Source organism: Topomyia yanbarensis, chromosome 2 (genome assembly GCF_030247195.1).
Source record: "Topomyia yanbarensis strain Yona2022 chromosome 2, ASM3024719v1, whole genome shotgun sequence".
NCBI classification, from domain to species: Eukaryota; Metazoa; Arthropoda; class Insecta; order Diptera; family Culicidae; genus Topomyia; species Topomyia yanbarensis.
This window is the reverse complement of record NC_080671.1, coordinates 357,407,680-357,434,551: the sequence shown is the minus strand read 5'-3', so window position 1 is coordinate 357,434,551 and position 26,872 is coordinate 357,407,680. Positions and strand designations below refer to the sequence as shown.

General features: G+C 39.7%; 1 protein-coding gene across 19 annotated transcripts in view; it reads right to left on the bottom strand.

Moving 5' to 3' along the window:
* Positions 1–10,327: 10,327 nt before the first annotated feature.
* LOC131684306 (TLD domain-containing protein 2) overlaps positions 10,328–26,872 on the bottom strand; it is a 688,368-nt gene continuing 671,823 nt past the window's right edge. For all 19 annotated transcript variants that reach the window (XM_058967047.1, XM_058967051.1, XM_058967048.1 and 16 more), the window contains 4 exons: positions 25,889–26,010; positions 25,552–25,711; positions 25,315–25,484; positions 10,328–12,328 (listed from right to left, as the gene is read on the bottom strand). In XM_058967047.1, coding sequence (XP_058823030.1) covers positions 12,193–12,328; positions 25,315–25,484; positions 25,552–25,711; positions 25,889–26,010 — 588 coding nt within the window. In that variant the 3' untranslated portion in view covers positions 10,328–12,192. The remainder of the gene's footprint in view (positions 12,329–25,314; positions 25,485–25,551; positions 25,712–25,888; positions 26,011–26,872) is intronic.

Sequence of the window (26,872 nt, the reverse complement as noted above, 5' to 3'; positions counted from 1 at the left end):
TTAATGTTTTAAACACCAGTTGGACTTTTGGTAAATTATAGGAATAGGATGTTATAGCTGAGCTCTTAGTGAGGATCTTATAGTGAACAAATTATGTCAATATCAAATAAAATACTTGCATGAAAACATCCACATAGAAAATGATGAAAAATGGCGTTTTCCGTTGGCCTCTAGTAGGTCAGGATCAGTTTTTATAATTATTTGAGTTATTATATGATGTACATTTGAGTACTGAATAATATGGCGTAACACAATTTCGTATACACGGACTCGTTCTAAAGTTATGAACATTAATAGCGAAGAAAATCACATAGCTTCGAATCCGTCAACTTTGTAGGTTTAGTATCTTCGAAGAATTTTTCAACGAAAAACATTTTCTGATAAAATAATTTTGGTGAATAATCCTCCTAGATTAATTCTTCAAACTAATTGAGTCTCGAAAAACTTCGTGTCTTCAGTAAAGTTTTCGAGAATTTTATTGCAAATAACGTGGCTGAAGACATGAATACTCCATATACGATCAACTTCTTCTGCTGTTAATAAACAACAAAATAAACATATTATCCATGTGTATCTGAAGCTTACAATAACATTGAAGAAAACTGGATTTAAGAATAATTTAGTAAATGGTTGGTGTTAAGTCAGACCGGACTAAGTGACAAAATATTGATTTCGAGAAAAACGAGTTTAAAGTTTGATTCGCAGCATCCTTTACATTATGATTGGAAATTAATTTTTGCTATAATTCTTGTTATTGTTACATATTTCAAATCTGGCAAAATTCGAATGTAGCTGACGATATTCTTTATCCAGTGTTATCATTAACTCATTTTTTGATGTTTTGCGACTTAGTCCGGTCTGACTTAACACCGACCAAATATCGTTTTATATCTCGATCCGCTACATACATAGAGCTTTCATATCTTCAATGAAGATGTTTTAAATGAAATTCCAAACAACTTTGCTGAAGACACCAAGTCTCTTACTATTTTTTTTTTTTAAGAATTGTTTTTCCATGAGTATTTCTAGGAGGATTTATCACCAAAATGATTATATCTGAAGATGAGTTATTTTATATTGAATAACTTGTTGCTAAACATTCACTTAAATAATTTAGTTACCAGTCAGTCTAAGGCCGCGTTGTTCTTTGCTGTATCAAGAAGTTGTCTCCAGTCCACTCGGTCCATGGCTGTTTGTCTCTTCGCAGGGAACGAATACCACGCAATCCCGCTTAACAGCCTTTTTATACTTCCTCCATCCGATCTCCGGTAAAATCTGTTTCTTCTAGATCTTCAAAACCACCCAGTGGAACGCTCTAACCAACGCCTCTCTTCTATGTTTCAGCAGCTCACATGGCAGTTGATTATTGCCATCGGCTTTATCAGTCCTCAACCGTCCGATCTCCTCATAAATCTTAGGTAGATCCGGCGATGGGAATCTGTCGTTGGCTACGCAGGTCCCCAGGCTGATTCTTGCGATACTTCCGTCGTCTACTGCTATTTCGATGTTGGTCATAATCGATCAGCTCACACTCGGTCATCGGTCTAGTATCTCTTCATATGTCGGCCTGTGGCACATAGGCTTTGCTCGATCCATTTACCTACTCGTAGAATTTTCGTAACTCTGTATAGATGCTTCATCGCTTCGGTATCCCGATCCTCCTGAAGGGATTCTGAATCTAAATTCGCACTACGGAAGGTGCGAACATTTGTGATGTTGGAGAAGAAACTTCCGTTCATTAGAATGTGGTCGATTTAGTTCTCAGTTTGTTAACCAGGTGATCTCAAGTGTGGCGTTCATGTCGCTGATGAGGAGCTTTACATTCTGCCGCGCACTCCAAATGCGCGTAAAATGCATCTTTCTCGTTCTCGAATCACCGTTTGCTAGAGTAGTGCTCGTTGACGCTGCGGTAGCTGTAGAAATGGCCGTTGATCCCAACACATCCTTTTGCTGATCGTCTGCAACTTGATTACGCGTTGGCGCATCTTTCCCAGCACTACAAAGCAGATTCCCAACTCGTTTGTTGTGCCGTCGATCTAATAGAATGTAACCGCTCGATGCCCGCTTTTCCACATATTCTGGCCCGCCAAGCAAAATTTCTATAATACTACGGCTTTGAAGTTGCGGGTTTTCAGCTCATCATGTAGGATTCGTATTTTCGAAAAATCTACAATTTTCATCAACCACAGTTTATAAAATTCGGTCATAAATTCGTTGAGAAATAGGTGTGAAATCAACTTGTAACTTGGCAAACTCCCCGCATCCGGAACCGTTATAAGTGGCCAATGACGTCAAAGCTCCTTTGAGTGGTCATAAATGATCTAGATCCGTAAATCGAAGTAATGTTGCACACATTTTAATATGTAATGCATCATTCGGACCAGTTTATATGGGAATTTGCTGTGTAACCGCACACTTCAATCCGTAACGCCCGTAAAACCGGATGTTTGATTAACAGTTATGTGTCCAACAAAAAAACACCTTTAACAGGCCAACGAGGGTACCCAGGTACCCACAAATTGAAATGTTCATAACTATGGCTTCCTTTAACCGATTTGGGCACTTTTAGATATTTTGGATTCAGGAACTCGTCCCCTTTTTATTCTGTACAATAGAACCGGAATAATGGATCTGGTTTTTGTTAATCCGGATTTTCCGGAGTAATGTTCCAGTACTAGGATATGATTTGTAAATTTTAATAATGTACTAGCAATATGAGTATCAAAGCTCTTCAAATTGTCTCGGAAGTCTGTTATTTATTGTTACGGGACCCTATGGCAATTTGAAAAATGGAATTGGAATGGAATGGGCACTCACGGCCCCACGGGAACCTGCTCCGGAATGTCCGTTCCGGGGTCAAATCACCAAATGGTTCCAAAACTACGAGATACAGCCTACTGATGCACTACCAAGAATTTTGATACCCATATTGCTAGTATTCCATTGAAATTCGCAATTAGTCCCCCAGCACTGGAACCTGCTTCCGGAAACCCGGATTCCCGGGAACCGAATGAAGTAACTTTATTAATTTTTACCAAGTCCAAAAGTGGATGAGTTCCAGAATCCAAAACGGTCAAAAGTATCGAAATCGGTTGGATATTACCTTAGTTGCGGGCATTTTAGTTTTGTGGGTACCCGGGTACCCACATCGGCCTGTTACGTAGTAAAAAAATTCAGGAGCCCCTCCTCAACCCAAAAGCTTGACTTAGTGAAGTTCTAAGATGTCACAAAGTTTCAATTTCCAGCTATGGATAAAACATAGGAATTTAATTAATTGAAACTTAAAAAGGTACCCGGGTACAGCGTCGGACACACAACGGTTAATAAAAAAAATCATAAGCAGCCGAAGTACAAGTCGGTCCAATCATCTCTGAAACACAGATGTGACATTTTATGGCGCATACGCAAACACATACATACACACAAATATAGACATTTTGGAACTTGTCGAACCGAGTCGAATGTTATATGAGACTCGGGCCTCGGTTAAAAACCGCTGTTATTGAGCGATTGCATAACATTTCGCTATGAAAATGGAAAAGGACGGTCAAAGTAATTATTAGCTTTAGATAACGTTTTCTTGCTTAGCCTTCCGGCAGTCGCGCTAGCTCACTGAGTACACGCTGCTCTGAAAATCGAACGAAATCGCCTTAGGACACCAGCGGCTGCTCGTTCAGTGGGTCATAAGCGCGACTTCCGTACGTTTTGGTATCTTCGGCAAAGTTTCAGGAAACGTGATAACGCATCTAAATTTGTTGGCGTCCGTACAATTCTTAGGTAGGTGCCCCAATTTTAGGAAATCTTTTATTCTTCAACAATAAAACAAAATTTTTTTTTTTCTGCAGCCATACTGGGCACCTAATTTGAACTTTGTTGAAGATACTATTTACCTATTGTCGAACCAAATACGGGTTCTTAGCCTAGTTACATTTAAGGATGGACACAAACTTATTTTTAACAATATTTCTACTCCAGTGGAAGTCAAATCCTGATCCAACTCGATTGAAAATTCGCTGAAGTCCGGTAACGCGCTTTGGCGACCTTAGTTGGTTCTCCTCAAAGGAGAAGAGAGTTACTACGTAGTGCTCGATATTGGGCTTGAAGATCCAGGCGTTCTAAAATTATTGAACAATCCACTCTGACAGACAGTAAGTTCGAGGTGTATTAAGGTTAAACAGAGAATGGGCAAAAATCGAAAACGAGAATATCAGTTTTTTTCCACACCGTGTGTTAGATTCATTGATTCATTCATTGATTGATTTTTAATCAGCAGTACTGTAACAACATTCTACATAAGCTGATTGATTTTCGAGTCGACCAGACGGTAATTGAACTGGATTGAATGACATTTCCGCATAAACGTGATTAACATTTGCTCGGGCTCAGAACCATTCTGTTCAGTTCAATCCCGTATCTGTACAAAAACCTTCATATCGTAGGCGAAAGAGAGATGAGGTCCTTCTAGTTTAATATTGACGCCATTAAAATAGAGAAGGAATGTTACTGGGTCGAGGTGACTTCCTTGTGGGATGCCAGGTGTAACACGGAATGGTAGATCCATCGAGGTAGGAACTAAACCAGCTAAGAAGTTGACCATGAATATTAAGTTTATCCATCCAATACATACACACTCAATTCAGTTCGTTACTTTCCGCATAGTTGAAAAGTCAGTAAAATTTTACAAAGTGGCTTTAATTTACTGATTTTCAGTGAAATATTTTGAAGAAGTAGATTTCGGACCTCTTCCAAAAAACACGCATGGGGGAAAATGTTGCACAGCATCTTGTGATGGAATTGTTCGAAAAAATTAGTGTGTGTGATTCATTACTTATGCTATAAATCCCATTTAACAAAATCTCGATTTATCTCATTATTGCACCAAGAAAAATTCCTGAAATATGCTTATTTTTTCGTGCTCTACGGTGGTGTACCCCCTTAACATAAATATCACAACATTGACCACTTTAATAGAAAAACGATGCTAACATCTGAAATATACTGGGAGCACTATTGGTTGCTTTAATGGTTTTTGCCAAGACACGCTTAGTAAGAAATCAAACATTGCATTTGAAAAAGTGCTTGTAATTACTAAAATGTAAAGTAACTAATGCTTGTCTGCATAGTTAATTAAAGTTTTACATTAAGATTTAACTAAGTACCGTACCGGACAAAACAATAAAAACACTATTACGAAAAATGTTAACTATTTACGCCACTAAGTTCCACAATATGATCAGGATAATGCCATGTAGTGGCAGGAACTAGTAGTGATGTGCAAATGAGCGACATTATCTTTGTAGTATAAAAATTGCAATCCAAACAGAATTTCAATGAGAAGGTTATCAAAACAACTCGATACCAAAATAAGGCAAATTTCATGATCTGACAAGATTTAGGATAAGTATTGAAAATTGCATTAAAAACCTATTTTCCACCAATTTTATTACAAGTTTGCTGAGATTAGAGGGTTGAAAATTTCATTTTGCGGGAAAATAATTTCGCTAAAGGAGATAATCGCCGCGAGATGTTGGTCCCTGCTTTAACCCTTTCATGCCCAACTTTTTTCTAGTGCATGTAGGGTTTCAAAACTATTTTTCCTTGAAAACGGTGGGATCAAGAAACATGAAAAGCCTATTTTCATAAAGATAGGTGCTTCCATAGCAGTGCTAGGAGCTGGTCAATTTTTACCTTCTAATGCTCAATACAATTGTCCTAGAATAATTACAATAGACTAATTACGTGGAAAACGTAGCCAACGGCAGTCTAAATTGATAAGTTTTATCAGTTTTCAATAATATTGTACCATAACAAAGATATATGAAAAAAATCTTTTTCCGTCGCCAACGTAAACTGTCCCTGGCAGCACTGTTCCATCGGAAATCAATCAGACTAATTGCAATAACTTCAGTTCTAGACCTGATCCTTGCAACTGTTAATACTCAAATTAAAGGCAATAATCACATTAATGAGCCTTACTTGTTTTTGTGAGCAATTCTCACCACAATCAAAAGTTATAGCTATTTAAAAACGTTGTTGTCCATAAACAACATGGGCATGACTGGGTTAAGAAAGATCGCTAATGTTCTGCGTGTCCCAAAGCCACGTTTAGCGATTGTACTGCCAGGAGAACTACCGCCTTTGATGATAGTCATTCCTAGCACCTTCTACTATGGATACTCCGGAGCAGGCTTATGCAGAATAAATTTGATGATACGAGTCCCAGTAAGTTTTACTAAACCATGAGAAACTTCGAGATTCAACTATAGTTTGGCGAGGAACAACTGACATCCTTCGATGCCAGTTTGGTAGCATCAAACCGTAACGCGGGTGGCGTCGTGAAAACTTCCAAATAGGATCTGACAGTAGTATTCAGCTTTGTAGGTATAGGTTATTTGTTTTATAAGTCAATGTGCTTCCAAGCCAATTTTTGTAAATTTCATGTAATAAACCATGCAAATCTGTTCTTACACTAATGCATTTCGATAAAATAAAATTAAGACCTGTGGGTTGACTACAACGTTCGATTAAAACTAGTATCATTGAGCTTATTTTTTACGTTTAAAATGCCCACAATTCATAAGTTTCTCAGAATATTTCAAATTCGTCGGTCAAGAGTGGTAAATATAAATGCGAACTCAATATATGGGTACTCTGAATCATGACCGAACGTATTTAAGATTTCCAGGTTACTCGATTTTGGGCCGCCAGTCTCCAGTCTTCTTGAAGGCCAGCCGCTCGTTTCTCGTCTTGGATGTTCTATTATTGATCAGGATCACAAGCATGCAGCGAAAGCGTTTAAGCGGATGTAGCCAAAAAGTTGAATCTGTCCAATTCTGTCCTTCAGAGAGCCAATGACCGGGTGGGACTGCATGCGTACAAAGTACAGAAGGTTACAAATCGTGACAAACGACTAAATACGCTGGGAAAGTCACGGGCCCGGAAACTGTACACTCAGATACTGACGAAGCCTCATAGTCTCATCATTAATGATGAGATTTACGTCAAGACGAACTTCCGGCAGCTTCCGGGGCTACTGTTCTTCACCGCCCAGCACAAGTTTGATGTTCCGGAGGAAGCGGGGAAGCAAAAATTTTCAAAGTTTGCCAATATATACATTATTTGGCAAGCGATCTGCTCATGTAGCAAACGGAGTGCGCCGTTCGTGACTAGTGAGACTGTAAACGGGGAGATCTACCTCAAGAAGTGTCTACAAAAGCGTCTGTTTCTTCTGTTGAACCAACACGATGCCCCTACGATCTTCTGGATGGATCTAGCTTCGTGCCACTATTCCACTATGTTGTCCTGGAAAGGTACGAAGCCAACGGGGCTACTTTCGGACCCAAGGACATGACCCCCCCCCCCCTCGAACGTACTGGAACTAAGGCTCATCGAAAAATACTGGGCAATATTAAGCAGGCACTACGGAAGCATCCCAAGGAGGTCAAATTCGAGGAAGACATGAAGACAAAGTAAGTTTTCGTACAAAAGAAGCTGCAGCCAGATGTTGCACAGAATCTATTGAGTAGAGTTAAGCGTACGGTTGTGGTATTAAAGTTGAACGAAATAATTATGCCTAATGATTACTAATGGGTTATATTTTGTTGTCTGAAAGTTTGAAAAGGATCGGTCCACTAGCGTTTTTTCCGTGATGCGATTTGATGTGGGACACCCTTTACTCGATAGTCTGCTTCCTTTCACACTCATGGCTCTTGGCCATACAGAGCAACAGGAAGTATCAGTGATTTGTATAGAGTGAGTTTTTTATGCGTCTGTGGGCTACGGAACTTTAGCTGACTACGTAAACCATAGAAAGGCCTATTCACAGCCACAACACATTTTTTAGCTCGCGGCTAACATGTTACTAGTGTCCCTAGATATATGAATTCGTCGACGACTTCTGACCGTACCCCATCGATTTCCACTTCTTCCAGCTACCATGTACTTTGACTTATCAGAGGCCCGATTCTCACAGCATCTCTTTTAAAAGCACAAACACCTCTTCTACTGCTCTGCGATCGACGCTATTATGTCGAGCGCCATGTAGAACAGTATATTAGAAAGTGCATTGCCCTGTTTCAGTCCATCTAATCTCATTAACGAATTGGATGTCTCTCCGGCTTTGTTATGTCCGAAAGAATTTCTGCCACCCTCATTTCATTTCACTGAATCATACACAGTCCGCAAGTTGTATTCCCGAAATTTATCCAGAATTTGTCAAAGGGTAAACATTTGGTCCATCGTTGGTTTTTCTTCTTGAAACTCGCGTTGGTATTCGCCAACAACCGATTCAGCAAATGGGCGCAGTCTGATTAATAGAACATGGGGGAGTACATTTCAAGCGGTACTGAGAAACATTATGCCTTGATAGGTATTACACTCGAATTCGTGGCCCGTCTTGAAGATGGGGCTCGCGAGGCCATCCAACCAATCCGAAGGCATTCCTTCTTCTACCTAGGTCATCCCGATCACGTAGTGGATTGCTTCGTAGAACTGGTTGCTCCCGAATTTTAGAAGTTCCGTCGCGATTCCGTCCTTCCCAACGGCCTTTCCGTTTTTCAGCTTTCAAATAGCCTTACGTGCTTCGTGTAACCTGGGTGGGTCGAGTGATTCTATCATTTTTAAATGAGGCTAGAGTGACCTCTGCAGCTTAACTCATTGAACGAGCAGCCTCTGGTGCCCTAAGACGAGTTCAAAGCGGCATGCACTCAGTGCACCAGCGCGAGTAATGGAGGGTTAAAAATAAAAATCTTCTCGCGTTTCGAAAGGTTTGCTATAGAGACAGCGTTTATATGCCACAAAAGTGTACAGAAAAACGGTAATTTTGGATACCTTCCTCCTCCTCCGTATAGAAATTTGTACAAATTAAGAAGTAAATATCAGGCAAGCGTGTATATTCCTGCACACCCTTTCTCTCCCTAAATTACCAACTTAGTACCTTTAAAAGTTTAAGGTTTCGGGTCCAGTTCGGGTTTTTCAATTTTAAAACTCTTGCATTTGGGTTTTCCAAATTTTATATTCTTGAGTTCGAGTTCCAAAAAATAAAACACTCTCTAGGGTTACCACCTCTGGGAAGACTTTGACCCGGAGATTTTTAATGACCTGGTAGTAGTCTTCAAGGAACATATGAGTATTCGCTAGAATAAAACAGAAATGTAAATCAAGGCGATTGCTTGACATTTATCGCTTTTTATTACCCAATGAGTTAAAAGTGATAAGTTTTCCCTTATTCATTCCTTCTGAAACTAGTCAAGATATCAATTCAGCGCTGGATGATAGGAATTTTTTAAAAATAAACTCACATTTGCAAAGTGTAATGCGCACCGCTATTCAGAGCCGTTCATATTAAGAAAGTTCAAATTTTTCACATTTTTAACGGTTTGGTAGATTTTGTTTGGTATATAATTTCACTTCCCCGGCTAATCGCAAAGAATACAAAAGCACCAGCCATTCTCGCTGTGGAAGATAGACCGAACGAGTGTTGCCATCCAATGCAGCTAACAGGAAGATCAGAGAAGCAATATCTAAGGACCGCTATAGAAGCAGCAAACGTTACCACGAGAAGAAATCGTTAGATGTTGACCCGGCAAATTAAACTAAACCAACCACCATCTTATCAAGCAGCAGCTGCATATAACAGTGACGTAATTTAGTGAAATAGGAGGAGTTTAATTTTTTTTAACCATTTTGAGCGCCTTTGTTGGATGTAAAATAATAAATTTTAGCAAGCGGCGAAAAAGTTTAAATTATCTGTTGTTTCACCAGACCCGGAGAAATAGATGTAAAACACGGAGGTCCGGAGATCGCTCTTAAAAACCGGAGTCTCCGGGTCAAACCCGAAGGGGTGGCAACCCTAACCATCTCTAGTGAACAACGCTGTGGAATTCGAAATAGCAACGAATTGGCGCTAAGACCGAAATTGATTGAGCACTGATGGAACCTGAAGCCCCAATCCCCAGCGCATGTGAACTAGAAGTCCACACATCGCTGTCAGCAGGCAAGTTCGGGTACCTCACTACAGTGACAAGTTGGAAAATGATTCCAATCAATAAACTGTCTGGGGTTTTCAAGAGTTTTTCTGCTCTAATTGTCACCTACAAAATGTGTTTCTCAAAAGGCAGGAAACTTTCCCAATCTAGTTCACCATTAAGCTGATCTAAGACAATAAAACTATGAAAAAAACACAAACCTCTGCTTGGATGAGCATGACAAAACGCAACTGAATTCGAACAAAAAGCGCATGCAATCCGTATGATTCATATGTGAGCAGTATGAAATGTCAACCAAGGATACCTGTTCTTTCGTAATCAACAAAAAAAGTATGCATGAATATCTTTGATGCAATTAGCGATTGTTTCGTTTATTACTATTTAGTTCACATGTAAAACGTGTCAATTACAACAACATGTTTTGTTATACTAGTTTTTTTTTTCATTTTGTCCAACCGAACAACCCATACTACACTGGGTGGGCTTCGGCCGGGGACAAGTTTAAATGTATTAATCGGGTTGCCCTCACTTTACATCGACATAAATAAAATACAAATGGAAATTATAAAATGTATAATAAATTAAAACAATTCCTACAGGCTAAAAACGAATGGAAAAATTCCACAGACCAATCAGCCAAGATGCATTACATCTCGTACCTGTCATATCGTATCCTGCAACTATCATCTACCAGTCACTGTTCCGTTTGACTCCACCGACGACTGAATGCGAATACTAATAATAATAATAATGACAACTAGCAGCAAAACAATATCAATACGTCGCGATTGCGCAGTCGAAATGAAAATTTTGAACAACTCGAATCTAAACTGAAAACGTCCAATAAGCAACCGTTTTGGTAAAGGTTTGATTTGAATTGACATGCACTGGCGCGAGAATTCGTTTTCTAGTTGTTTGTATGTATACGTGTGTCAGTGTGACGTTGTTTATTTGTGTTGATGTTGTTGGCTTCCTGGGTTCGAATTTAGATGTTTTATTGTCAATGAAATTTCATTGAATTTTTCAAGTGAGTCGTCCTTTCTCACTAAACCGCAAAGGTACAACGAAATGTGACTAAAGCTGAACACCCGCGCATCGTGTGGCTCCGTTTGGGAGAACTTGTCGGTGTGGTTGTGTGTTTGCTGTAACACCAGTGTTTTGCTTCTGGTTTTACTAATCCCCTACTTTGTCACAACAGTTCTGAAACAAATGAAAAGCAGTCTCTAGATGTGAACATTTTACTTCTAACACGATTATCCTTTATCTGGTATTTGTTAGCAACTTTTTTTTCGTTTATTATATGTTTACTATATGCTTCTTTAGTGGGTGATTACGTAGCTGCAGTCTGTGCTGCGGTGTTATTATTTTTCCGGTGATATTACCCCTTGTTTCTTTCTTTTGCTTTGCACTAATGTATAGAGAGGTTATTAAACATATGAATGTACGAGAGTTGGATTTTGCATTTGAGGATAGCCTGAAGCCTCCCTGATGGCCACCATCCGCTTCCCGAGTGCTCTAGTCTTGGGGAGAGTACTCAAGCGTTTTAAATATAGGTAGATGAGGGTTTGTATCGAGCCCATCCTTGAAAGACTAAAGAGCTCAATCAAACATAGCATTTATATATGCGGGGGGTCAATCCCCATTTCAACATGTCACTTTGCGTTTATAAATATAATTCCTCTTAACAACGTGCCATTTGTTTGCAAGTGACAACTCTCCTATTCGCTATAAATCTTCTCACCTTCAAATCCACTTCTTCTGCCCAAATATGTAAAGGTAAAGGTTCCACTAATAAATTCTCTCTTGTAAATGGTTTATATTTATCTCTTTCACAATATTCTTTTCTACCGCTCTAGTATGTTTTATAATATTCTTAAAAGTAGCATCTCTAAAATTTGTTTAATCCTTGCTTCTCATTTTCGATATATATTTTTGTTTCTTAACACTACGCACTAAATTTTATCTCAGCTCTTTTAGCAGCGGCTTCCGTTTCTTTCGGTCACACAATTGAAAACACACTAAACGAAAACTTATTTTCTCTATCTCTTACTCTCGCACATACACACTATTATCCCGATTGTCCCGTAGGCTATCAACCATCTCGAACAGCACCGAAACGGAATGAACGCGCTCGTACACACGAACACTCGAACAAACACAACCACACTCGGTTTTGCTTTTAATTTTAACTGTATCGCTTTGTTACTTAGACAAATGCCCAGCATTCGAGTGTTTTGATAACAAAGTCCTCCTGCGGTGCCAGCGGTTCGTTCGAGTAGGTGCTACAGTGCTGTGACCGGCCCTGGTTGAGGTCTCCGTCTAGCCACAGGCCGAATTTGCCACTGAAAGTAGAAGAGAGTATTGTGTTGTGTTAATTTTGTTAAAGGCTTTTAATAGTTTATTTTTGCTGAATTTGCTAAAAAAATGATAGTTATATTTCGATCAACTTAGGATAAGGAGCATGAGAGCTGAATAAGTCTTTTCTAACCCTGAAAAGGGCAGCATTTTCAGAGCAGCAAACTATCCAAATGAACGACAATTAGCAGTCTCTCGATCTAGTGTGCATTGTCTCAAGGACAAAAAGATTGTTGTTATTCTTGTCGTCTTGAGTGAAGTTGACGAAAAGCGCTGCTTCGCCCCACAATGCGGTCGTTGACTTCAAATTTTGTGCAAAATGTGCGATCGAGTCTTCGTGAAAGTGAAAATAGAGCTTATGCTTGCGGAAGTCGCCTATAACGCCTGCATAGATATAAAAGAATTCATTCATTCCTGTATTAAGGTTCAACTGAAATCTGGGAAAATGGAAAAAGCAGTTTTTCTCACACCGTTGGAACAATCTGCTTCAACGAATTGGCCAGGGCAGGTTCAGCGATTGACTTCGTTGGTCCTGAGCCCGTGCTGTCAATTTCGACAAGTTGGATAAGGGAAAAAATACGGTCCTGGCCTTCGTCCGAGCACCGCAATTATTGGAGAAATCTACAAACGTGTCGCCAAACAAAGGCGTTTCTAGAACAACCATGCCCAGTGATTTCGAAAAATCTCTTACATTTTTCGAAGCTCCACTGCGGCATACTGACCAGGGCTTTAACCGGCCACTGCAAACTCAATTATCACATTATCTTTTTCATGTGATCTTTGTGAATCCGACTACGGAACTTCATATCATCTGATATGCAACTGTCCAGCGGTAGCGCAATTGCGATTTCGAGTCTTCAGCCGTCCTTATATAGACGAAACCATGTTTGGACGACTGAAACTCAGAGACATACTAAAGTTTCTTATCCAATGTGGTAAAGAGCTTTAGGCTCATTCGCAGGCAAGTTGAACTACTTGTGAGTTTAACTTACCTGTTGTTTATTTTTGTTCTGTGCTGTTATTTTTCCCACCCTTCCAATTCTATTTCCCCACACCTCCTTGTCCTTTCCTTCCGCTCAGGAAATGATGAAAACACACGGCAAGGCACAAATCCCCAACTACATACGGGGAACGTGCCATTTGAGCCAATATGTTCTGATTCCTGATATGCTTGCGCAAGTCGCCTATAACGCCTGCATAGATATAAAAGAATTCATTCATTCCTGTATTAAGGTTCAACTGAAGCGGCCATCTGGGAAAACGGAAGAAGCAGTTTTTCTCACACCGTTGGAACAATCTGCTTGAAAATCAATCAGTAATACTTTATGAATGTTTCGAATATAATGATTCATTTTCAGGAAGATTTTCCCAGCGATGTGAGAAAAAAACTCTTCTTTCGTTTTCCAAGATGGCCGCTTATTGAAGTTGGCCGAAATTTTGGCCGTAGCCGTCGAAAAGAAACATGTTAGCATCTTCTGCTCACCTTATTCATCAGGCCATTTCCGGGTTTCGTCACGAAATTGCTCGTAAAGATCTTCCGCTTTAGGTTTTCAAGTGGACGCAGTGGGATTTTCAAACACTTCACCCCCTCCAGTGATCGAGTTACGGGATGTGTAGCGTGATCATACGTCATGGTTTTGAAATAACTGTCCTGGTTTCCTGGGATGCCATAGAAAGCGCTTGATTCGTGCTGCTTTTTGTCCTATAAACCTATATTATTATCATTAGGTTTCCACTTCTTTCACTCTTGCAAGGTCGCAGTTACAGTTTCGACCGTAACCATATCTGCGACTTAATCGTATTTTTAAAGAGCGTTCAAGAAAAAATGCCCAATACACTCAAATCTCCCATTTGTACCATCCAATGTCTTCTTTTAATCTTTCAATAATCGTTCGTTAACCTTCCGGAAGTCGCGCTAGTGCACTGAGTGCACGCTGCTCTGAAAATCTAGCGAAATCGTATTAGCGCACCAGCGGCTGCTCATTCAGTGGGCCATTCGCACGACTTCCGGAGGGTTAATGCTCTTTTCAATTTCGTTCTCTTACATAGTAATTGCAAAGAGAAACAACGTCCTTCGTGAGAATTCGATCGAGGTTCTTGCTACATGTATTGAAGTAAAGAAGAAACATCAACGGTCTTAAGTAGCTTCCCTGAGCTATTCATGACGAAATTCAAACAAGGAGAGACAAAGGTGAACCGGTGCGGCGAATCTGCCTAGCAGACCTATGCCAGCGCCCGACTTTCTTCAAAGCTTTCATTCATATCACACGTACGTTAAAACATTTCGTACGTTAACAAACTACCCAGATTTTGGAAACAGTCATTTCGCAAAGAAATGGTAAATGGTATACCTGCTTAAGTAACGTTGAAACAAATATTGGAAGAATGTCAAAGAGGCTTTTCTCATGGGTGTTACTTATTAGTTACTCTTCGGCGGATAGAGCTGCAATACGAAACGGCCCGGAATTCCGCTTTTCGTGAGTATTTGAATCATGTGCAAAATAGCCTTCGCGATAACCCCGCAACATTTTGGAAATTCGTTAGCAGCAGAAAACGATCTGGTAGTACTCCCACTGACGTTTTCCTTGGAAACGCAAGCGCGCAATCTCCAGCTGATACCGTAAATTTGTTTGCTGATTTCTTTCGCGGAGTGTTTAGAAGCGACTATACCGTCCCTTCGGAAGAGTATTTGGAAACATTACCATCGTACAACATAAATCTCCCCCGTCCCACTGTAAGCCGAGCTGACGTCTTGAAGGCTCTGACTGCTGTTGATTCGTCGAAAGGGCCTGGCCCCGATCATCTCTCGCCCCAATTTATAAAAAGCTGCGCCCACGTGCTGTCTCTTCCGGTGTGTATCATTTTCAATCGCTCTCTCGCTGAAGGCATTTTTCCTATCGCCTGGAAAGAAGCTGCTATCGTTCCCATTCACAAGGCTGGAAATATTCACAACGTCGAAAATTACAGAGGTATCTCATCATTAAACTGTCTCTCCAAAGTTCTCGAAAAGCTGGTCTACAACGTCACGTATGCAGCTGCATCCCACATTATCTCGGGGTATCAACACGGGTTTGTCACAAAACAATCAACAACTTCTAACCTGATAGCCTACACTTCTAAGTTGTTTCCCGCCGTCGGGAAGCGTCGTCAGGTGGACGCAATTTACGTCGATTTCTCAAAAGCTTTCGACAAAGTACCGCACAACATCGCAATCTTGAAATTAAAGCGTTTGGGATTTCCCACCTGGTTGACTAACTGGTTGCAGTCGCTCGGCATTCGTGAGTATAAAAAATACGCGTTCAAGCACATTCAGAACACCCACAGGTGTCCCGCAAGGCAGTCATCTGGGCCCGCTTATTTTTATTCTGTTTATTAACGATATCTGTAGTCGGATCAAGTCTGGGACATTGCTGTACGCGGACGATCTCAAAATCTTCCGAACTATCGCTTCTGCACTTGACGCCGTAGTGCTTCAAGAAGATATCTGTACTATTCAAGAATGGTGCACGCTTAACGGAATGGAAGTCAACGTTAATAAATGCAAAGTAATCAGTTTCGGACGCTTGCTTACTCCAGGACGTTATGAATACAGCCTAAAAGGAAGAACAATTGAAAGCGTCGACTCGATCCGTGACTTGGGAGTGCTCTTCGATAGGAAGTTGAGCTTTTCCGACCATATCACCGCGACAACTGCTAAGGCTTTCGGAATGCTGGGCTTCTTAAAGCGGAACACGGCGGACTTCGATGATTTCTACGCACTAAAGGCACTCTACTGTGCCCTGATCAGAAGTGTTCTGGAGTATGCTGTGCAAGTGTGGGCACCATACCATGCCGTTCAAATTGACCGACTAGAGCGTATACAAAGATGATTTGTGCGATTCGCCCTCAGGAAACTTCCATGGAATGATCCAGTTGTGTTGCCTCCTTATGCCGATAGATGTATGCTACTCGGTCTGCAGACTCTGGCGACTCGCCGTATCTTCCTGCAAAGAGTTTTTGTTTTCGACTTGCTGTCAGGTAATATCGACAGTCCCGATCTTCTCTCGGGCGTTAATTTGTATGCGCCTCCTCGTGTTCTCCGTAACCCCACTCTGTTGTGGATCCCTAGACACCGTACTTCATATGGACAAAATAATCCACTGGAAAGATGTTGCCGCAGATTTAACGAAGCTTCTTCAGTGTATGATTTTAACGTTTCCAAGCATAGATATAAGATATTAATAAGAAATATATAGTTTCAAAATGCGTCTGTACGGTATATACCGAAGATAAGGAAATAAATAAATAAATAAATTTCTAGACAGATGCCCTTTTTACGAATTTGGGTAGATAAAATCTACCTAAAAACAGGCAACATCCATGAGAAAAGTCTCATTGACAGATATACCACGAATATGTTGATTGCCATACCCATTTCTCTGGATAATAGCTGTTTCTAACCTCTGAGTAAAGTCATATGAATGTAGTCCGGTTGGAACAAAAATCTAGCGCTTTCACAATTCTGCTAGGTCTAGCGGACAAATTTGCTGCACCGACTCACCTTCGTTTCTCTTTGTTTGAATTTCGCCATGAATAGCTCAGGGAAGCTACTTAGAACAGTTGATGTTTCTGCTTTACTGCAGTGACGTGTATTTGTGCTGAAGACTCCTTGTTAGTCCTTCGTAGACGAATTCAAAATATTTCATCGCATCTGCTCAAACTTTCTCAAACAATAGCTTGAAATATCCGCTGATTGCCGTGTAGCAAGAACTTCGATCGAATTCTCATAAAGACAGAGCTCTGCCTGCCAGACACTCAGCAACGTGTTGTGTTTATCGAAAACCTGGGATAAATTTTGGCAGACAGAGCGAGAGCTAGTCCTTAGTCGGCTGTCCTGGATTTTGATATGGTCACCCTAGTGATGTAACTAAGCCACATCCGGTCACAACACGACAACGTCCTTCGGGTGATGCTTCTTAATGAAGGTTGCAACTTCCGGAAAGCACTTCGTGTTGTACACCTCCTAGTTAATTACAAGAATAACTAGAAGACATCTTTAACATAGTCTTTAACATCCTCTTCTCACTGATTGTTGGCCACATGGATGTCAGGATCTTTATGGGGACTTTGTATAGGAGAGGTACTTTTCGTGCCTTTGTGTGGCCGCTTGCGCTTCCGACATGGAGAGCCACGACTTTCATTTTCTCATGGGAATGCTCATGTTAACTAAATGCTTTTCTACCGTGTGGCCAGTCACACCGACTTTACGAGCGCAGAAGGATTTCGGCATCTTGCCTTCCGTCTTTCATTCTGTACTTTCCAGTCCAGCAAAACCATCAGAAGGCTGCAATTCGACTTGCGTTAGAAATTTCTCGCTTTTCTCCAGGAGCACCAGGATCTTTTACATAGATGCTCATCTGTGTCTACCGGAGAAATAAAGTTCACCACGTTGACGAACTTCTTCGCTCCGAGGTGGAGCCGGCAGTGATTACAACCCATTGAACCATATAGTTGCTTCACTGCTTTGACCATGTTTGCCATAATGGAACTAATAGTTTCTGCATACACTATACATATATTTATTGATGATTTACCTGTGGACCCACCACCAAGTGACAGTATAATCATATGGAAAATCGGGAACTTTATCTCTTTTTAAAAATTCGGTTTCACCACCTGCGCCATTCAGTACTGACATCATTCAACATGTCAGCCAAAGCAGAATGTGTCACAGAACAATCTAAAGCACGCGGTTGAAAATGAAAGCGTTGGAATTAAGATCCGGTCAAGCTGGACAGATTACAGAGTATGAAAAGAGCTGCGATGCGAAAAGAGAATTCCTACGGTGGAGTCACAGCCTTGAGAGAACGAGCGGGAAGGTGAGGTCTATGTATAATAAAATTAAATTGGCCAAAGAGTCAGTAACAAATGTTTAACAAAGATTCCTGCACAAGACATGATTCCACTAGAGGTTATCCTCTAGGAGGAGTGCTGTCACCTCTTCTGTGGTCCCTGGTAATTTGATGGACTCTTAAGCGATCTGGAAGCGCTGGTATTCGACGCAATGGTTCACGATATTGTCATCACTGTTAGGGGCATGGATGAATCCACGATTTCGGAGCATATACAAAAAGCTTCAAAAGTAATCTGGCAATGGTGTAAAAAGGTGAATCACCGCAATTTCATTAACAAGGAAAATTGAAGCTAAACAATCCCACGGAAAAAAATATCTTAGTGCAATAAGAGTAAACTGCTGAGGAGTCAGCATATCAAAAAACTAATGAAAAACACCCAAAAATGCATATTTGATTGCCGAAGTCTCATTTGGAAAAAAATGGAATTTGAAACCAAGAATGACGCACTGGCAGCACACTTCAGTTATTAAACCAATGTTTGCATATGCTTCAATGGTTTGGTGGCCCAAAGTGGAAAGCATTAACACATGTCTGGAACTATCAAAGATTTCAAGTAACAGAGTGTGTTTCCAGGCACCAACGACACTGGTTAGATTCACAGTGAACGATGAACTAAACAATAAACAGCTATCCGGCATGCTTCGTTCAAGTACGCTCCTATATAGGAATAGAGAGGATCTTGCAACGTTGTTATTAATTTTAAAAACCAGGAGGATTCATTCTTTTTTACGGAAAATAGAGCACTTGCTTGAAGAAAAAATGTTTATCGCCAAATATAAAGTTAACTTCATTCAGCTTCAACATGTGCGAAATGTGGTATTGATACACTTCCGAAATTGTCTCACATTAGATCAATTTATCTAAAACAATAACATGAAACACTTTGAAGAACAAAAGTTAACGTTACGATCCCTGTGTTTATGACGGATATCGTAGTGGACATAAGGCTACATAATTTGTTTCCGGGTACCACCGCCATGCGCGGATTCATATAGCAATACGATGAAGTGAAATTCGTTAACCCTTTATAAGGCCCAGAGTTTAGGGCTATTAATGAATGCTATATTAATAAAAACGCGGTTCTTTCACTTAGTTTAGAATATATTTACATTTATTTCGTAGTAAAAACTGTTTTGAGAATATACTTGCTACTGCCCGTTAGAAAACGTCAGTTTTCGTAACGTTTGATGCGTTTCCAACGAGATTGGTAAAAATATAAAGACAAATCGAGCTAGATCAGAAATTCAGAAAGAAATTAAGATGGGTTACTGATTATTACCTGATTAAAAGTAAATAACCCCTGTATTCTGAGTATAAGTTGAAAAATGAGACCATATACTACCGACGTTCATTCATTCATTATATTTTTTGCTATGCAATTTTTACCACTCATAAACCAAATTTTCGGATTAAAAATAGTTTTTTTTTACAAATTTGCATCACCAACTTATAGGGTCTAGGATTTTTTTCAAAATCGAGCTAATTTTATTATCCAAAAGGAAATCGCTGTATTTTTTAAAAAACTCTTCACCAATCTGACACTTTTCACTGTATCTCAATAAAAAGCAATAAGAAGGGTTGCCAGACTCCTACCAAGTAGATTTCATAAGATTGGAACACTTCTCACTTCATATTCCTGCATTATGAACGAAGCTAAAAGGTGGCAATATAGTTGCCACCGCCTTATAATTGGGTTAAAGATTCTTGGAGGAATTTTTCCCCGTCATGGCCTATGGTGTACGGGTGATAAGAATGAAGATAAATCGCTCTATTCCTTCCTTTATAAGCCTGAAACCTGGTATCCGCTATACCCAAACCACACTGTGCACCTATAACCTACAAACTGCCACGTGTCAGTTCTATGAACAATCTGTACAGTCTGCTATCCTCATCTCGTACTGATCAGAAGTCGAAAAACATACTGCTTGTGAATAGCACGCAAACAAAAAAAAACTACTTGAGCGTGTAGACCATAGAACGGCAACGTCCAGATGCCCCCGACTACGAGAGAAATGAGTGAACCACAAAATAAATGTCGCCCACTACGGGCGAACACAATCGCGATTGACTTTTCCCAGCGAGATAAAAAAGTCGCTTAATGTGAAAATGGAACTTTTGTTCTCAGAAGTATCCTATATACAATTACATCATACGAGACAAGTAGTACTAACAACTAATTCAACCCCTTAGCTGAGGCAGAAAGCTTGGTAGCGAAGAACAATATGCAACACGACGTGGAATATGAAAACGTCAACGCCCCCTGTAGGGGAATTGTGGAAAAAACCGACACTGTGGGTAAAACCGACACCCCACAACCTTTCCTAGAAATCAAATTTTTATTAATTTCATAATGACACTTCATTATTAGTACGTTTATGTAGAGCATGTGAAGAAAAATTGAATTTACGTTAGTACGCCGAATATCATAAAAATAAACAAAACATACGACAGCAGCGTTCATACTCGGCTGGATGTTAAATTTTGTTGGTACATTTTAAGGTTTTAACCGAACAAAAGCTTTTCAAATCACCACATTTTTCAATACCTTTTATTATCGGCCTTTCCTATGATCAACTAGGTGCATTGAAGATGAGTTTGAGAAATTCAATATTTTTAATTGATTTTATAAAAAAAAATGCGCGCTGTTAGGGTAAAACCGACACGCTGTTAAGATGGTTGTGTATACTTGCGATTCATTACAAAATACAAATGGGATTTTAGTGACACTTCAATTAGACTACTAGCACTCTATGGTAATGGCAGAAATACACAGAAATACTTTTACTGTGTTTATTTATTGTAAGTCTCTTTAAAAATCAAAAATTGGAATTTTTGCTTATCTGATTCTATCGAAGCTTTTACTATTTCTGCAAAAAACTCATCAAACCGAATTTCTAGTGTTCTCTTGGTTTGTCATAGACGAACTTTATCACAATGAGACAATGATTATATGTATACCCCAATAGATCGTTGATGATACCCCAATAGATCGTTGATGATGTATACCCCAATAGATCGTTGATGATGTATACCCCAATAGATCGTTGATGATTAGGGTCCGAAAAATCAAATCTGAAAAAGTCAGTTTTAGATAGATAGTTTGTGTGTCACTTATAAATGAATGAATCCGATTAGCAGAACGTAGAACGATTGCAAATCTTCTTTTACGCAATAAAATGACACTGAAGGTTGCAATGATGTGCGTAAGGATTATTTGGAAATACCCATATCAAGAAATAATCCTATAGCGTAAAATACTCTTATTTATAGTACTACCTTTCGAATTTTCTTCCTCTCACTACATGATGAACCTATAAAAAGCACATATTTGCATCATACAAACTCACACTTTATTAATCACGCATATATCTCATTATTAATAAAGATAAAGATTTTAATAACGTGGAGAGAAAATAAAGAAATTGTTTTACAAGTTTTACAACCAATAATTTTTAATGAAATAATTTTTTTGAAGCGCTGAAAAAATTAAGTCTTGTTAAGAATTTTCTGAAGAAGAATTCCGCATAAAATTTTTAATTTTATTGATTTTGTGACAACTCAGAAAAAGTGTTAAGCTTAAAGTGTCGGTTTTAACCATAATTCCCCTATATTGATTTTGACCTGACGGAAATTCGCCTACACGATTTGACATCTCGTACTAGCACTGATTATATTAAAAGATTCATGTCGAAATATTGAGCAGTGAAAACCGTTACAAATGACACTTCGAGAAACTTTTTCACTGGTATACTCAACGGGGGTTGCCATGTACAGCTAAAGAAAATTCATGCATTTAAACCAACACCACGAAACAACCTTCGATATCTGCTGATATACCACAGACAACCAACCAAAAAATAAATCCCGGACAAACAATATTCCACGGTATCCCCAAGCCAATAGTTAACATATCTAGAGAAGAAATAAACAAGAACGAAAACGGCTATACCAGAGTCACTCGAAAACCCAAAAAGCACCAAAGATTTAATAGTGAAATTAAAGCTCTAGCGACAACGACATGAACACAAACACGAGCGAAGGAGAAAGCAGACGGGATGATCAGCAAACGACAGACGGTAAACCTGACCATTGCTCACCACCAAAAATGAAAAAAATAAACACAAGAATCGGAAAGCAGTGCGCCCAGGGTAGACGACAAAAATAATATACGATAATCTGCGGAACGAGTGGCATGTATGTCAGTCATAGGGGAAACGATATCGGCATTAACGATTGTCTTGGAAGCATTGCACAATGGAAGAAATCCGACCAAAAAGGCAATTAATTGGAAGCCGCTGAAAAAGTATGACACAATATATACACCAAAAGATGCGGAACTTTTTAAAAAATAAAATGCAATCAAATTTGTTCACTGCACGCGCTTGTGACCGGAGATATGGGATTTTAAAAATCCGTAACATTACCGGTATTCATCAAATCTGAGGTCTAATTAAGAAGCCGCTGAAAAAGTTCAAAGAATTATATCCTTGAAGTTGAGAAAAACTCTTACGATCAAGATGCAATCAAATTTGTTCACCGCACGCACTTTTGACCGGAGATATAGGGCTTTGAAGATCCGGAACATTACCAAATCTTAGGCCTTATTAAGAAACCGCTGAAAAAGTTCAAAGAATTATACTCTCAAAGTTGCGGAAAGCACTAACAATCAAGATGCAATCAAATTTTTTCGCCACACGCACTTTTGACCGGAGATATGGGACTTTGAACATCCGGAACATTACCGGTATTAAGAGATATAGGGCTTTGAAGATCCGGAACATTACCAAATCTGAGGCCTAATTAAGAAGCCGCTAAAAAAAGTTCGAAGAATTATACCCTCAAAGTTGCGAAAAACTCTAGCGATCAAGATGCAATCAAATTTGTTCACCGCACGCTCTTGTGACCGGAGATATGGGGCTTTGAAAAAATGGAACATTACCGGTTTTTATCAAATCTAAGCTTAATTCAGAAGCCGTAGTAAAAGTACAAAGAATTGTCCTCTATTGTATTAAAGATGGGCGCGTACGAGTAATTTTACCCTATATCTGACCCGAACCTGTACCTGTAGGAATTTAGGTTTTATTGTCATCTGATACGGGTCGGGTTGGGTACTTTAAAAAATATTTATTCCAGCTGCGGGTCGGGACGTGTTTTTTCGAAATATTTCGAATTTACCTGGCACAAGTGCGTGCGGCGAAAAAAATTGATTGCATCTTGATCGTTAGAGCTTTCCGCAACTTTGAGGTTATAATTCTTTGTACTTTTACTGCGGTTTCTTAATTAGACCTTAGATTTGATGAATACCGGTAATGTTCCGGATCTTCAAAGCCCCATATCTCCGGTCTTTGATTGTATCTTGATCGCTAGAGTTTTCCGCAACTTTGAGGTTATAATTCTTTGCACTTTTACTGCGGATTCCGAATTAGGCCTCAGATTTGAAGAAAACCGGTAATGTTCCGGATTTTCAAAGCCCCATGTCTCCGGTCATAGTTGCGTGCGGTGTACAAATTTAATTACATTTTATTTCCTAAAAAAAACCGCAACTTTTGGTGTATATAATGTCGTACTTTTTCGGCGGCTTCCAATTAATTGCCTTTTGGTCGGGTTTCTTCTACTGTGCATTGTACCGTACAAGGCCGAAATCGTACAAAATTCCGAAATCGTACAAAAGGTCGAAAACGTACAAAAGGCTGAAATCACACAAAAAGCCGAAATCGTACAAAAGCCCAAAATCGTACAAAATTCCGAAATCGTACAAAAGGTCGAAATTATTAATAAATATTTGCTCAAAAAAGGAAAATAGGATAAAACTTCATACTAGATAAAAATAGAATTTCTTTAAAAAATGTTCAACGTTGATTGCCACTTATCGTTGAAATATGCATCAAAGTTTAAGATTTCTGCCAGTGCATTTACAACTACAAATAGTGTCAGATGTCAAGCCAAACGAGATTGTTTCTTTATCATAAACTATCGAACCTCGACCGGTTTTATCGGTGTAAAGTGATTTGTTTTTCTCACGAAATAATTCTGAACCATTTAACGGGAATAGAAAGGCTTATTATTGGCTCGAATCAAAACTCTTCGAAATAACAATTGACGGAAAGTCCATCCCAAGTGGATTGAAATTCTTGTCTATATTTTGCCTGTGTTTCCAATTTTATTTTGATTCTATGACAATTATCTGGTCAAACATAAGAAATCGATGCTATATTGTTTCAATTTTAAGGAAAAAAAATACTATTAACCAAAAATTGTCACCGCCTAATCTGGCTTATCTACAGTGCTTTGTATCGCTGTCCGCCATAACCCTTAGGCTGGATTGTGGATCACAGGTTTTCTCGCGAGTTGCGAGAAGTTGCTACTTCCGAAATCTGATCGACTGCCAGCTCGTCCGGCGGATCCTCAGCAGTTTTGCGCCGCTTTGGTTCCTAGGCAACGCCGGATTCCCACTGGCATACCTTAGACATACGTTGTTCATACAGCCAACCTTTAATACATATGTCTGCCAGGGCTCGTTGAAATAGAAGGAAACGAGTTAGCTGAAGCACTGGTTAATAGCAGAGCAGCATCTCGTTTTACAGGCCATGAGCCATGATTTGGATTTGAACCAAGCAACCTACATGATCGTCGCTAGACCATGATTAACTTGATTCCTCAATTGTATGGTGGTCCAAATAAAAGAGCCTCCAAACAAAACTAATTTAAATTCACTGATACATAATTATTTGATGATCAACCATGAACGGTATGTACTAAATCTAGCAGAAATTGAAATTTTGAAGTCGCTTTGAACGCATATGCGATCATTTACGCGGAATTGAATTTAACTGTAACGTATCCTACGCTCACAAAGTGACTTGTGTGTATTGATTTTAATTACTACCAGAAAGCGGAGTCTGAAATTATTTTAGTTGGCTAGGTACAATTTAAATTGAAATATAATTGTCGATTTAACGCAGACGCAAATTCCGCTGAACAATTCTTAAATGTCCAGCAAGTTTTTCTAAAGATAGACCGATAGGAATCGATGCCCCATGGCGCCCCTGAATATAGCTAATAATACAAAAAGTACTCACTCTCCAGCACCGATCGCCAGACTCTCCGGGTTACCCTTGATAAAGTATAGGTTCTCCCCGCTCCAGTGGAACACCTTGAAGTGTGGATTGAATTTGTACAGCAGTGACTCGCCGGTACCGTAGAAGTGATCCGATACGTGCAGCGAACAGGACGTGAGGGCTCCGAATACCTAAAAAGCGAATAAAAAACCATCAGAATAACTTGGTCGCCTGAGATACTACACCAATCCTACTTACATTATGTTCAGTATCTTGTATGACTATCAGAATGGGGCTCTCCAGCTTGTGCATCTTCCTGTACAGCGAATTCAGCGAGAATCCGTGTAGCGAAGTGCTGAACACCAGAGACCACGAGTAGCCCTCGGCACGTGCTGGCAGGTGAGCGCACAATTTTTCTCTGTAAACAAAACAAAAATAATGAAACAACAACCGTTATGAAATGGGAAGTAGCGAAAGAATCATATCCCTCTCACCGTCGGCATTAACCTTTTAATGTTAACACCTTCAACAATTGTGACAGCTTCCTTATATATGTTAGACGTATTATTAAATTAAATCAAACCCCCAAACTTACCGGTGCTCTTCGCTGAGAATCTCCGTTTGGCCGATCAGTTCCGGGATCTGGAACTCCTGATCGAAGGAACTGGTCGCAAATAGCGTTGCCTTCCGGTAATCATCTGTGCTCATAGACAGAACCTAAGCGAGGAAAGGAAACGTAAGGATGAAAAAAGAAGACGGAAAACACTATGTTAGTGATGTTGAACGAACAGAAGAGCTTCTTTTTGCTAGTTGATTTGCTTGCTTCGCTACTACAAAAAATAAGGTGAATTCTTGCTTGGAGTTTCAAGGCTAATCAATGCAGACAGTAGACAGAGAGAACAAGGAGTACTTGATTTTTTTATGTTTACACGGGATAGACAGAGAGAGCTATGGTACAAATATCGGAAGTTCGCTGCTACGTTCAATGACTTCTATAGGTTGTTGTCGAATGTGTGGTTTAGTTGATTGGAAATTGTGTTGAGCGATTTTTTTTGTGAAGATCTACTGGGTTGCAGTTTTGGCACACATCTACGTGAGAAGTTCCGCTACACGGCATTCATCAAAGGCATTCTAGTGCAAGGTAGGTATACATATACAAATATTCTAACAACAAACAATTAAGTGAAGTCAGTTCTACATCGACGTGGTACAAATTGATCCGGCTGATGCGGACCAGTTTAAAATTCTATTTACACACAGAGGTGGTCTGTACAGAACTGCATAGGTTTGAAAAACTAAATCTAAAATTGATTAGCGATTAATGGAGAGGTGGAGGTGGAGAAACGGTTCGCCAGGCACATACAAATGATCACGCAACTAGTAAGCGCATCGATGGACTCTTTTTGGATCGTAGCACCAGGTGCTAAACATTGAGATTATTTTTCAATCAGTTTGTTTACACACCGTTTCCCAACGCAGCGAAGCTGCCCCGAAATTCGCTTTACAGTTGTGACTTGTTGCGCATCTTGAGCGCTTTGTGTTTCCGTGGTGAAAGGTAAGGCACGTTATATAAGTTGAA